Source organism: Zosterops lateralis, assembly GCF_965231275.1.
Source record: "Zosterops lateralis genome assembly, chromosome: 3".
In the NCBI taxonomy this organism is placed as follows: Eukaryota; Metazoa; Chordata; class Aves; order Passeriformes; family Zosteropidae; genus Zosterops; species Zosterops lateralis.
In genome coordinates this window covers 88895514-88910542 of record NC_139764.1, presented here as the reverse complement: position 1 = coordinate 88910542, position 15029 = coordinate 88895514, and the positions used below count along the sequence as shown (strand labels likewise).

Below are 15029 nucleotides of genomic sequence, written 5' to 3'. Positions count from 1 at the left end.
AGGTTAAGATTTGCTTTTTATTGTTTGTAAGCTAGCAATGTATTGATTATACTTTGAAAAGGTTAAGGAGTAGTATTGTTACAGTTGACATGATTGTATAAATCAATAAGCATGTGATTTGTTCAAGTATGCTTTGAGTCAGTAAGATAAAGTGTAATTCCAACAAGGAGTCTAGGCCACCACACCTCACCTTCAATTCCACAGGACTGTTGGGAAATGTTCTGTCAGACATTATCGTGACATGGTGTCTGATCCACTGCATGAGGTAGTTCACCATATTCTGATATTCAACCCATTTGACTTCAACATCCTGCCAAAGCAAAACCCGGATTACAGAAGAGACGAAAATCATCAAGAGCTCATTTCTGCTTCAACTTTGAAGACTGAAGTCTTCACATATAGAAAACAGATTTTGAAATCCTGCAATTTTGAGACAATATTTATTTGCTCTTTAAAGATCATATCCAAGTACATGATTTCAGTCTTCATTTTTGATCCCAAATAATTCTACTGAAAACAAAATACTTTCTAGATTAATAAATTTCAAGCTGGTAAGAATCAAGAAGGATTAAATTATACATTCACAGCTGAAAAACAAGAACTTTGACTCAATCTTTCTCCAACTTCAGGCACATTATTTTCAGTTAAGTTCTTTGCACAAATATTTTCATGTCCATGACACGAAATAGCTCAGATTTTAAAATCTCAGCCTACAAAAACCATGTCAAAGAAAAGCATGACAACAGTCCTATGAAGATCTAGCTAACAATCTGGATCTGAAATTTAGTATTTTAATAATGTAACTCACACACTGCACGAGTGTTGTTCTCCTACTTACATTTGCACTGATGCCTTCACCACCTTCTGGTACTTTGGGAAATGCATCATAAAGTGATGACACATAAGTTATTACTGACTTCTCATCAGGTGAGGAAACATCAACATCTAAAAGAGCAAGACAGAACAGTGCTTTATCACGTAGTTGTAAGAATACCCACAAATATGCCACAACCTGCAGACAGATTGGACTTTATTTTAGTGTTGGGGGTTTTGCAACAAAGCCATCTGTAGCTCTCTTACCTTCAGGATCCAGAAGTCTGGCAACACCAAGTTTTTCTGCTACAAAAAAAGCATGCTCTAAATTTGCAAGGTTGCTTTGAACAGCAACGGTATTCATGTCTATCAGGTCCGGCCTGTCAAATAAAAACAGCAACACTTGATTACAACCCTTTACCAGTTTTAAATTCTGCTGCACTGGTAAATCAAACCATGAGCATGGACGGACACAGCAACAGAGTTTTAATTTTAAAAGGATTTCACTAAAATTGGGTGAACAAGCTGAGATCACTGCTAATTGGTCTGCTGCTAATTGAAACACAAGCAGCAGAGAACTCCAACATTCAGTTCTTCATGGACAAGCTGGTTCCCAGCCACCCCTTATATACACCTCTATTTTCTTATGCATATTTATTCACGTGCATTGCCATTGTATTTCAACACCTTGTTCTTTCCATCGCCCTTGAGACAAATAAATTCACTTTTCTCTTTTACAGGATGGAGTTACTTTCTACTGCTTTCACAAATTTTCAGTCATTCTGCATCAAATTCTTCATCATGTGTCAGAAACCACACAGTAACAAAGTTTAGTCACAAAACCATCACTTTAATCTTTTCTGATGAGCTTTAAAGACATCTTCAAATGCATTGAAGCCCTGCTTTCAGATATACACTGGTGCCAGTCCTCTTATAGGTAACTCCCATGCACTTAAACCTCCACACCTGCATCCTCTGAACTCCATTTCCAGCCACAATATGCCTGCTTTAATGGAATAATTGTCTTAAGCCAATCTTGCCTATAAATATTTTTAAGGTCCATAAGTATTATCCTGTATCAATTCTGTACCATCATCACTACTTTAATGTTTTAAGTTAATGTAAAACTTCAAAACTAATATTGTCCTTTATATTTGCTATGTAGGATCTGAGGTTTAGATCTTGTTAATCTCAGTGTATTACTCCTTGCCTCTTTCAGCACCTGGAATTCTCACAGCCATCCACCAAAAAGAAATAAGGGATTTTCAAACATGCTGAGCAAAAGCTCATCTCATTTAAATTAACTAGAGCTACAAGAGTCTGAAACCTTTGCTACTGAAATCCTACACTACTGAAAACCAAACTCACCACAAAAAAACCCTAAAACAAAACACCAAAAGAAAAAAAAATTGGCATACAACTTTCAGCAAGCAATTCAGCTCCTAAATTTTTCTCACTTTTGTTTCTAGAGAAACTATCTTCTTTTTTTAACCAAGTAGAAGTTTTAAATAATTTTAACAGATGATAGAAACAAAACTGTTAAATACAATTGTTCAAAATTAATGTTAACATTTCATTTGGCAGTATCCCAATTATCCCTTGATAACAAAATGGTATTAGCTTTGGGAAACTCAGAAAAATCTTGTCTTTGAACTAATTGCAAGTGCACGATAAATAAAAATCTATTTCTTTTCAGCCATTTGGAATCACTGTGTTCCTTGTGCTCTTTTGAAGACAAGTCTACAAGAAAGATAATAACACTGCACCCATTATGCCTTGAAAGAACATTTAATAATAACAAAATGTAAGCAGTGCAATATAATCCTCCTAAAGCAGTGGGAATTTCCACTTCCAATATGCTTAGTGGGAGCATGATCAAGCTCACGCTGTTCTTCTCTGAATTTCAGTGCAACGAAAACAATGCAATGAAACCAATATCAGCCGTTGCTCCCAGCAGCACAGAAAATCCATGAAAAACAGAACACAACACTAGAAAAGAAAACTGAGCACCCCTATCTCTTGTTTCAGCCACAATAATGGAGATGGTATGAGTAATAAAGACTGCTGTAACAGCAGTTTTGACAAGAGAATCACATTTTTGTAAGCGCAACACCGTTGCTTAGGTTATTTTTTCCTCCTGCCTTCTTTGCATTTGTTTCACATTTGATAAAAATGTCCCGAGAATAATCACTTGCACTGCCTGTTCAATTGCCAACTCTCAGAACATGAAAGGACATGCTGTAAAAGCCTTGACTATTCCCAGAAAACAAGCTGCAAGCTGCAGAGACACTGACACAATAATCTCCTTTAGAATAAAGCTTTAATTTAGTTGAAGAAAAGGTAACCTTGTTCTCACTACGATACAGGTAACAAAAATCAATAAAAACAAGTGGTCTTGCATAATAAATCATTTTACATCAGTGCTGTGGCTTCACCACCCAGCTGAAGAAGAGCCTGCTCTGTGAGATGCTTCCCCACCTTTTAAACATATTTTCTCATCCCTGCAACTCCTACCAGCATTGGATTATATTACAGTTTCCCTCTAAGAACATGGGAAAATTGCAATGAATACTGCCATTTTCAGTTAATTATACACTTAGCACATAGTATACTGACCTAGATTAACTGGTCTATATTTATCTTAAGTCTTGGGCTACAAGAAAATACTACAGAAGATGGCATTTGTATCTGTCTTGATAGTGCATGTCTTCAGGTTTTTAAAGCAGACAGAAGACTCCACAGCTGACTGAGAACAAGTCCACTGATGGTTTATGAAAAAGAAGTATTATCACTAGAATGCAAAAGCATCTGGCAGGAGGGACAAGGAAGATCATTCTGCCTAGGGCTTGGGGCATCCCCCTCTGCAGATCACCCTTTTCTCCTCATAAGTAGTAGAGTGATATATTGCAAAGCCACAGGAAAGGGAGTTTACCTCCCAGAGGTCAGTAAAAGACTTTTCTTAGCCGGAGAAAACTGCATCCAAAACACGGCTCAAGAAATCACTGATTGCCATACTGCTCCTTTTGTTTAATAGTGGGAATTCTCTGCAATTTTAAATAGAAATAAATTTTTACAGGCTGTAAGCTTGCAGAGGTACCTGTCCACTAACTCGAAACAAGTGTTAAAATTCCAGTTGTGAGGAGTATCCTCTAATACATATTTATTTAATTGTCATAGTTGAAGCAAATACTATTTTAAAAGCATTGTCCATCATGGCAAATATTTCCATTTTTTTAAGGCTATAGAGAAAATAGGAGTTTTGTAGAAGTTATTTGTAATGCATTATAAATATATTTTATATCAATTTGCAATGCATTATTAAGTAGTTTTATGAATAATCAAGAACAAATTAAACTAAATGCCCTTTAAGTGTTGTACAATGACTCTACCTTCTGTCATAATATTGTGAGTCATCTTATGGCAGATTTTTCAGCAGGCTGGGGCCCTGCCATGAAAACACATATAAACATCCCAAACACCAGTCGAGTTGGAACATTCCATGCAAAGAAGATGCTTCTGCTGCAGCCACACCTAAATCAAGGGTTTGGCTACCACATTGAGAGTCATTAATCATTTAATTTATTATAAAACTGGTGCCTGCCATTTGAGATCTTAGTGTAGGTGTTAGAAATTAGATACAATTTGTATCAGAAGTGATGGGGGGGAAAAGTGTAATTAATACCACATGAAGCTGACAAAACTATGATAAATTCAAGAAAACAATACCTAGCACCACAAAGAGAAGAAAGAGAACAATATCTGAATAACAACATATATTTCTGGCCTGCAAAGACTCCTTGAAATCAGAGTTGTGCATAAAAAATAACATTAGGTACATGCAGATTTTCTCATTGCCAGAATTTAATACCTAGCAAAATACTTTAAGAGCCAAACTAGTAGCTATAACATTTGCCCATTAAAATAGAAGATTATATTTAAAGGGGATTTGACACCTCAAAATGGAAAAAATATGTTTAACTAAACTTTAATTTTCCCAGTCAATGACAAAGAAATCACATCCTTCTCCTCACATTTCTGTTCAAGTTACAAAAATGTTTGTCTTTACTAAAACATACACGTATCAGAGTAATATTCCACATGAAAAATCTGTTAATGCATTCAGAAGGCTGAGAGGCCTGAAGTTGTTTACATGAACCATCTAAACAGTTTAATCTGCATAATTCTTTCTCAGTCAAAACCCTGCATGTTGCCTGAGTAATACCTGATATTAAAGGATATTTCATTCATGGCTTATATTTAATTGAAACACAAACATAGAGACCTTCAAGCAGAACTCTCAAAAAAACATGATTAAAGATGCAGGGTGAAGTGTATCATGTCACTATGGTCCAATTAGGTTTTCCACTGCTGTAATTAGAAAATGCCTATAGAAGTTAATTTGTTGTTTTTATTGTTCACAGACAAATGAAAAGGATGAGTGCCAGAAAGACTCATGCCTTTATTAGGGGTGGAAGGATTACTAAACCAAATGAAAGATCATGCCAGAATACACAGTCATAGAAAAAAAAATTAAAAACAAACAAAACAAAACAAAATAATCTATTCTAGAGATTTTGGTTAATAACAGAAATGTTGCAAAGGAAGGAATCAAAAAATAATAAGTGTTTATGTAAAACAGAAAATTCAGCTCTATCTCTTCAAATATGTATCTCTTTTTACTTTCCCAGGAACTCTACAAATGAAATGATGAAGCAAAATGTACTATTTAACCTATATAATTAGGCTGACCATTTGCTCATCTCTTAACACAGTTTCAAAAATACCAACATGTTTACACCAGTTTATGTGTCAAGTCAATGTTTTGGAACTTACTAAAGAATTTGTCCCTACATCAGGTACAAATCTAAGTCTTGTTCAAAACAGTTGATCAAAGAACCTGCTTCAGAAAGACTGAGTCAACAACACAAAGAAAATGATGGCTGGATTTCAAGTAACAGGCACCGTTCTTTGTGCCCCATACACTTTTATTGATTCTGGATGTTTGCAGTGCTCTCCTATTGTCGTGACCAGGAGAGATCAAATCACAGTGTAGGAGGCACCTTTGCTAATAGATATGCCTACCACATTTTCATTTTTTTTTTTTCAGGGATAGTCTGATCACTTAGAGAAGAGGAGAATTTCTGCTCAGAAACGGTGAGAAGGTTTGACTTTGGGGCATTAGGGAGGAACTGATCTCTTCCATCATCAGAATCAAGGACCACAATGTGGACATGCAGCACAAGGTTCTGTACCAGATTCCTTGGTGTCAAAAACTCCATGCTGAGGAAAGGACATAAAATGTTGACTCTGAATCAACACTATCTTCCATTACACTAGACATCCCCCTCATTCAGAAGCTCTAGATTCACACATGACATAGTTATACAAGAAATGACCCCAATGCATTAAACCACTGGGTGAAGCTGAGTTGTGATGTCACTGAAGGCAACAGTTCAGAATTCAGAGAAAATCAAATATTTCCATTAGAAAACTGTCATTATAGGAAAGCTTTATCCTTACAACTGTGATAAACCAAAAAGTATGCTTCTGCATGCAGCTCTGCATATTGTTTGTTCAAGTATATGGCAAAATTTTTTCTAAAGTTCCACAGGTCTCCAGCCTCAATTATCTACTATGTTAATATGATCATTATGCCTTGTATCCTCCTTTTGGCTTTGTCGTCCTCTGTTGGTATGACAGGAATGCCTGCACTACATGATTTTATGTATCTCTATAGATTTCTCTCAATGACTATAAAGATGAACAAAAATGCCTTTTCTTCCCTTGAGAGCTGAAAAATTCTCATATGATCTCAATGCCCCAGCTCTCCTTTGCTTATTTTTTCATAAATTTTCAGATATGATGAATAAAACTGAAAAAAAACCTAATTGCAATAGATAGTATAACAATGGCACAGCATTTACAGATGCATGTCTGTTCTTCAGACATCCCAACATATCAAGACTTCCCACAGAAAAAGAACGAATGCAGTTTTAACTGCACTTAAAATAAGGAAACCAAAAGCTGTCAGCTGCCCGAACATTAATTTAGTCCCTAACAATATACAGAGCTAACTCAAGTAATTCCTTCTGCTGTGCATGCCCTTGATTTGACCAGCACTGAATTTAATAAACCTACTGAAGCCACCTGTCCCACCTTTGTTAGCAGTGCAAAACCTTACTTGTAACTTGGCATATCAATTAATAGATAAATACACAATTGTGGCATTGCAATATCAAAGATCTTTTAGTTAAATGTGGAGTTCATCTTTAGCCATGCAAAACAAACCCTAATCACAACTTGGCAGTAAGTTTTCAATGCAGATTTCAAACTCAGTACAAACATGAATGAAATTAGAAAGGATCTGTTAGTCCTTTCACTAGCTTTAAAATCAGTTTCTACCCTCTTTTAGTACTAAGAGTTGTTTCCATCATTAGAAAACCAGTAGTGGTACAGTAACTTCAGCAATTTTTGGCTATGATAAAACTTAAATGGGAATGAGGCTCATAACCTCAAACCCACATCATGCAATCCACAAAAGCAATCATAAGTAATGTATTTTTCCTTGAACTGTGAATACCAAAAAGACAAAGAAGAAACCCAACTAAACTCTTTTTCTGTTCTGCATCCTGAGAATACTCCCTCCAGACCACGGCAGTGGCTGCTTGACAGAATTGCCTCCCAGTGAGATTAGTACAGTTACCAACAAGGAAAAATGGTGAGGTACTACAATAACTCAAACAATTTCCCAAAGGCTCTTTGTCCTGTCTTGGAGCAACAATTTCTCCATGTGCCACAAATTGGCCAAAGGTGTTCCCTGAAGACCAAGACCTTTCTCTATGTGATTTATCAGGGGCATATATGCCCCCACTACTCAGACACCACATCCTTGTGGATTAAGACTTCTTACACCCTTAGGTGTCCTGGTTTTCTGCCAATCCAAGAGTACAAAACACGTGAAACCCAAATTAAAAAGAACTGGCCTTTCAACGCAAAGCGTTACTTTACGTTTTATTTCCATTAGAATTATGAGAAAAGCTTTGATTTCATCCCAGTTTTGTTTTCTCTTTTTTTTTTTTTTTTCTCAGTTACCACAAAAACTCCCCTCTTATTCAGCTACTTCTTAGCAGTAGGATCCAGCACAACATACACAGAGATCATTTTAAGTCAAGATCTGAAATTAATCAACCCAACCGAGTGGAAGTCATCCATCTAATACCCACTAAGGCTAACCACTACCACAACACAAGATGCTAAAATTGCAGGCATGCTTCCAGTACTATTTTAATACAGCCTTTACCAAGTGCCATCACAGAATTCTCCTGAGTGCATCTGATTAAGCTGGTTAGGTAACTTGCTATTTGTAAATCCATTAGAAATAAACTCAGGCAAATAATGTTAAAAGCATGTCTGCTTGTCAATATTTTTAAGCATCCTAAATGCAGTTTGTTTTCCCAAATTGTCAATTCTCAACACTGAGTTCATTTATTCTACACAACTAAACCTGTTGAAAATAGTAAGAACCACACAATGAGCTGAGTGGAAGGAGGTGCAACACAACTAAACTCAAATTTTCTTTATATCAAAACTGGGTTACAATAAAATACAAGTCACAAAACAGCAAGCCAAAACCAGCAGACCCAACTAATCTCTTTATTTAAAACATATCCCCTAGCATTTTTAAGGCTTGACACTGTGTAATATTTAGTTTCTTTCTCATTCATTCCCCTAGGGTGTTCAACGTGTTTCTGCACATTGAGGCTTGATTATCCCTCCCCTTAAGGAATGTACTCAAGTCAGTACCTGAGCAGTTGCAACATGTTTTAACATCAGAGGGATGCCACATGCACTGCTGGCCAGGAGCTTAGTGTTCAACCAACTATATATACACAGCAAATCATCCTTGGTAAGGTTGAAACAGCTTGTTCCAAATCAGAACAGTTATTTAGCAGGCATCAATCTAGCTTGCTCCTTGCTATACCGCACTCAGAAAAACATCCACTTCTTAATTCTGAAAGCATACCAAGTTATGATAGCAACATTTCAAAACAAAAGCACTGTGACCCTCAAAAAATTTGTCTCTCTGACTTTATCTACATTTATGGACCTGTTACATTGCTGCTTCCTCTGGGAACACACTGCAGCTTCTATTCCTCTTCCTCCCTCATGAAGCACTCAGTGTACCTACACTTCTTCCATGCTGTATTGTTAGCCTCTGTTCCTCTTTTGTCTGGGATCAGTAGCCAACTCCTCACTCACTCTACACTGTATGCAGCTGAAAACTACAGGCATCATTAAGGCCTTGCACCAGTAACAAAGGCTCCTCTGTATCATATCCCTGTATTTCTTTAACAGAAATTCTTTAATACAGTAAAAAACATTTTTCTTGCGCTCAAAATGTACCCTTTTTAATTCTATCACCACCTCCCCTCTTTGTAGCATTTCCAGTATTTATTATGTGGTGTCAAAATTTATAGAAACTGTCCACATGTGGTCTTGGCAAGCCTTGGAACAGCATTACATGCATCAACCTCACTTGTTTTCTTGTCTTAAACCTTTCATGAGTATACTACAGTCCTGCTTGCTTGTCAGGCTGCTGCCTGACCCGAACACATTTTATCCCTTTTTTCTCCTAACCAGTCTTTCATATTTCCTATGGTTGCTGACGTTCACCTAGAAGTCCAGACACAACTGGACATGTCTGAGTGTAAAGAAGGCAGATCAAGGGCCCAGGATTTTACTAGTTACTAGTCCTTCCCATAGCACCTGTGGCCCATTGTGACCACACTCTCCCAGGCAATACGTGAATCCAGTTCCAGGGACAGCACTGAGCTAGGACTGCTCCAAAGGAGCTGCATCCTGTCTGAGGGGCAGAGGGAGAGTTCAGCCAAGCAGACACAAGCCCTGCTGTACCACTTGCCTTCAGGGCTGGAAAGCAGGGGCTGGACCTGCTTCATTTATTAAAACAGACCTAACACCTGAGAGTAGAACTTAAAAAATGTGACTTTATCTGGGAACTGAGCTTTCAGGGCTTCCTCAACAGATCCTATTTTTCACCATACAGGCACCACTAAAGCTACTCATTAAATGCTGTTACACAGGAACATAATGCTTTTGCTAGAATTCCTTTTGTAAATGCTAAAATCAAAATTAACTCTCTACTATAAAAGCTCTGAGAACACAAAAATAAAATGTATAAAGGAGTGCACATATTTTTACAAAAAACATACATATGTGATATTTTTTCCTATCCTCTAATACTTCATCTTATTTCTTTAGAAAATGAGTTAGTCTGTCACCACATCTGTTTTCTGCACATCAACAACCATTGTCCTTAATGACTCATCTACAGGTGCCAGCTAACTGTAAATCTTACAGTTATGATTTTTACTATTTCTTAAATTCCATTTCAGACACTTTTTAACTGAAATCTACTGTAGTCCATATGTATCAAAGGTTCTGGGCAGTCTGAGATCAAAATAATAGGTTTGCTACTTTGGTATAACTCTTTATCTGAATTTCCTGTAAAATAAGTGTGCCAAGTTCAATGTAGATCTACAATTTAGATTACTAGCTACCATCTGGCATATGACTCTTACTGAAATAACAGCAGCTTTCACTCTCTCTAGAATCAAACTATTTTAAAATATAGGGGATATAACTGGGATACAGTTCTAAAAAATGAGTGTTTATTCTATCTGGGCAAAAGGCATGTAAAGGGAAAAAAAATTCCCCCAAAAACCAACCAACACAAAAAAAAAAAAAAAAAAAAAAAAAACAACCACCCATTTTTGTTTCATAAAACATTTTTGTTTCATAAATCAAGAACATTTACCCAAAATACAGCCTAATGACTAGAAATACTTTAGATGATAATGCTGCAGAATGAAGATTCCAGGGTGTAAGTGGTAGTATCTCCAGAAAAATCTGGGAATTACACCCTGATTAAAGTCAGTCTTCTACTTCAAAGTCTGGCTTACAGGTTTTTGCTACATACCATATGATGGCACAAAAGGAACATCATGTAATTTTGAAACTGCCTGAAGTCAGATTTCTTCCAACACAACATATTGAATAAAATAACATACATCTTCAGTGAAAAATTAAGCTATAAAAGGCAAATGATATCATAGATGAGACATACAGCATACCCTTGAATCCTCTGGGGGCATCTGTAGCTTTCACTAAAGGCCTGACCACATATCTGAAGAAAAGTGTGGAGGCTAAAAAAACAGTGTGAAAGCTTATATATTTAAATACAAATCTTGCTAATGTTCAGTATTAAAACTCACTTTTTAATGTTACAATTTGATTTGGTCTCTCTGTGGAAGGACAAGTATTCCCAGAGAAGAGAGTAGGTTTAGATTCAGTATTAGGAAGAAACTCCTTACTGTGAGGGTGATGAGGCACTGGAACACATTGCCCAGAGTTGGGGATGCCCTATCCCTGGAAGTGGCCAAAGCCAGGCTGAAAGGGGCTTTGAGCAATCTGATCTAGTGGGAGGTGTCCCTGCCCATGGCAGGTGGGTTGGAGCTAGATGGTCTTTAAGGTCCCTTCCAACCCAAACTGTTCTCTGATTCTATAATTAAACCAAACTTCAGGGCCTGCAATGGAGCTCCCCCAAAGGCAGTTCTTGAGGTCAGTTTGAAGCCCTGTTCCCAGGGATTTAACCATGTACAGGATGTAAATGGAAACTTTCTATACTCTTCAAAAGTTCAGCCAAGCAATCTTCAATCTTATCCTGTAAACACAGACCACTGGAAACTGCTGAAAATATAAGGAATCTTCTCACACCGAAAAGAAAAATACTTTTTTCTAGATTTGGTAGTGGGAAAAAGATCAAATGGTATCCAGGTACCTCAAATAAAGCATTTTTTTCCTCTTGTTTCCATTATTCATAAAATTGCTTTCCTTGATTTAAAGAGTGCTACAAAATCACTGGCAAGTCATTCATACTCTTAAGAGAAGTAAGAGAGAAAGTAACTGAAGGCCTTTATGAGAAACTCTGGCAACCAAATGCTCATTGCTCAAGAGGACAGAAAAATCAATATCCTGCATTTGATCAGGAGAGAGGGTGAATGACTCCTGTGTACGTGCTCCAGCACCTCTACACTGCCCACCTCCCTGCTTGCCACTGGAAGTGGAGCACTGCCAGCACAGCTGTGGGTGCAGGAAGGACAGGGAGACAGAGAAGAACCTGGGTCACTCATCGGGCCACCAATGTCCACCAAGATGCTGCAGTGAGTATGACAGTCAATCATGACAGGGAAATCCCAGGCTTATAAGGTATCTTCCATGCTTCTTGGGGGAGCAGGGAGACAAGGCATATCCATGCACTATTCCTGCAGTTCTGCATCACAAATCTGAGCTCGCTTGCACTAAAAGGTGCTAAGATCCTCTGTCAAGACAGAAAAATAAAAGAAGCAATTCTAACCTGCCATTAAGAGAGGGCAGGCTGCCAGTTATGCTGAAGGGAGAGGCTCCCTGCCTGCTGGCAACTGAGTCACAGCTAGGTCCTCGCCCAGTCCTTCACAGCTTCAGCAATTTCTTGAAGTCATGAAGCTGGTATGTACATGCAATTTAAAAAAATCGCTTTAACACTTATAACCTGCCACTCCTATCCCATCACCTGGAAGTGGACAGTGACATCACCATGTCTCAAGGACTCACTGACTGTAGGGATCGTGTTGGACTCATATGGCTTGTGGTCTTTATGGTGCATCCAGAGAAGGCCTCTCAGCCGTGGGGCCAGGGCTGTGGGCCAGGGTGGTCCCCTAGGAGCTGCTGGTGCTCTGGCCTCTGGCCCACAGCTGAGCTGTGGCCCCTGCAGGGTGCAGCCAACCTGCAGACAACACACCTGGCAGGTCCAGTCCCAGCACAGCCCCAAGGAGGTCCCAGTGCCAGGGCCGGGGCTGCCCTGCTCCTGAATGGGGCAGTGGAACAGCTCTGGGCTGCCAGGCCCTGCCCTGAGGGACCTCTTTAGGGAGCTCCTGCTACTGTGCCCCAGCATGGATAAGCACATGCTCTCCATCCAACACCAAGCTTACTGTGGCTCAGCACAACTGCAATTCCAGCTACAAGCCTGGGTATTTGAGCCTTCTGGGTTTTACTGTCATAGCACTAAATGTCAAGCCCTTAAAATAAGGTCTGAGTCAAATTAATGCCCTTCCAGGACTGGAAGTCATGTTCCACCTGAAGAGCCCCATCCCCCATTTGCAGAGTTGACAGTCCTCGCAGCCCAGGGTGCTTCTGTACCAAGAAGTGTCTCCAGTAAGCACAGCACACCTGGTGCAGGAGGCTGCCACACTGCAACACAGCTGACAGATGTGCCTCCATGGGGGTGGGTACTCCACAGTGGCAACACCAGGGTCCCACCCCACCACCCAAGTAGGCACATCTGGCCATCCACCCTGGTGGAGCACATGAGCTGGGAGCACCAACAGGATCCTCAGACCAGCTCGACACCACCTGTGGTCCACAAACTGGGAGCTTCTAAAACAGACAGACAGAATCACACAGCCAGAACTGTAAAGATTTTTTAGTGTTTAACCTACTTATTGCTCAGAAGACAAACCAAGCTTTAAGAGAGGTCTCTGGAGTAAAACAATATAGTTAAAAATAACAGATGACTGTTTGGTATGATCATTCCTCTCTTGGGAGCAATGGCTGGAAATTATTATCTCTGTTTTAATGGTACAAAACAGAAAAGGAAAGACACATAGAAACTCACTGAAATCAGTGGAAGAATCTCACTCTCATTCCATTTGAAATGGAATCCAAGTACCTGTAACTTCTCACAGCAAAACACATTAGATAAGATTGGTAAACATTCCTGGGAAGGACAAAATCCTTAGGTGAAGTTACGTTTACAAAATGAAATTAAGCTCAATGGAAACTGGCATAGAGGCACATAAAATGGAAACTCTGCTCCCCAGCCACTGAATCACTTGCTTTGTGCAACACACTTGAGTCAAAAGTGCCTGTTCTTCCCTGCTGAAACACTGTGAATGAAACTCATGGAGTAATGCCAGAAACCCTGCTTCAACAAAGCAGTTCAGTTGTATCCCAAGGTATTAACGTTTGCACAGCTGGAGGACAGGATTCAAGTTTTTCATTATTTATTAACTGATCTGTTACCATAATTACCAGTAAAGGCTACACTGCTCTATGTAAGAGATACAAGGGTCTGAAGAAGCCCTGGGAAGTACTTTCCATTATTCCATCTCATTAAATTCCTTCCTGTTTTTTTTTCTTTCTCTGATCCCTCTCTATCTTATATATTGTTTATTTTTTCAAATACTTGCCTGTGCCATTTTCATTCCTTTGACTGCTCTGTCCCAAGTAAAACAGCCTTGTCCTTTGCCAGCTATTTCCTTTAGTCTTGCCAATGTTACAAAAAGAGACTTTCTGGCTGGCATGCAACTCCTCCCTGACCAGCTACCCAGAACAGAAGCATAGTCAGAAAACAACCTCATTGACTGAGATGCAGCTTCGTTTCACCACGGAATTATGCATTGCCACAGTCAGCTTCCCTGGGACTCTGAACACTGTGTGTGATGCTCACAGCCTTTCTACACAGCCTGTGAGGAAAAGACTGCACCCATCTCCCATTTCAGTTTAGTGTCCTAATGCCCATAAGGATCACGTGTGTTGTGTCTGCCTTGACTTCCTTCTGTGGTGGGCCAAGTGGTCCCACAAGAGGAAATCCAAGAACAAAATAATCTGCTCCAGGCTCTGTTCACTGGATGTGCATGAAAAAACACTAGATTTGCCTTCACTGGGGACACTCCTTCAAATTATACCAATGAAATCATGTTCCCTTAAACTTCCTTATGATATGCTTCAGGGCATAGAGTACAAACTGCACGTGCTATGAAAAACCCAGAAAGCCTCGTGCAGTGAAGGACAAGTCAGTACACACTGATTAGCCCAGCAGGCAGAATACTCTCCCACGTGGTCCTCTAAGACACAAATCTTCTTAGTCATTTCAGGAAACAAAAAAATACACAATAAAGAAGACATGTCACCAACCAAGAGAGAACAGTAAACATATCAATGATTAAATTTCTGGCAAGCTTGATGTCAAAGTTGGCTTTGTCAAGAAAGATCTGCTCTCACCTAGATCCAGAATTGGAAATTCTCTCCTGTCAGTAGACCTCTTTAGTTGTATTTCAAGTTAATATCCTGCACCCTTTAGTCTCTAGTCACAGCCACCA

General features: G+C 39.0%; 1 protein-coding gene across 10 annotated transcripts in view; it reads right to left on the bottom strand.

Annotated features, from left to right (window-relative positions):
• Nucleotides 1–15029, bottom strand: part of DST (dystonin) — a gene marked incomplete at its 5' end in the record, with an annotated part of 251197 nt that overhangs the window by 142702 nt on the left and 93466 nt on the right. For all 10 annotated transcript variants that reach the window (XM_083857745.1, XM_083857739.1, XM_083857746.1 and 7 more), the window contains 3 exons: nucleotides 191–310; nucleotides 839–945; nucleotides 1081–1193. In XM_083857745.1, coding sequence (XP_083713871.1) covers nucleotides 191–310; nucleotides 839–945; nucleotides 1081–1193 — 340 coding nt within the window. The remainder of the gene's footprint in view (nucleotides 1–190; nucleotides 311–838; nucleotides 946–1080; nucleotides 1194–15029) is intronic.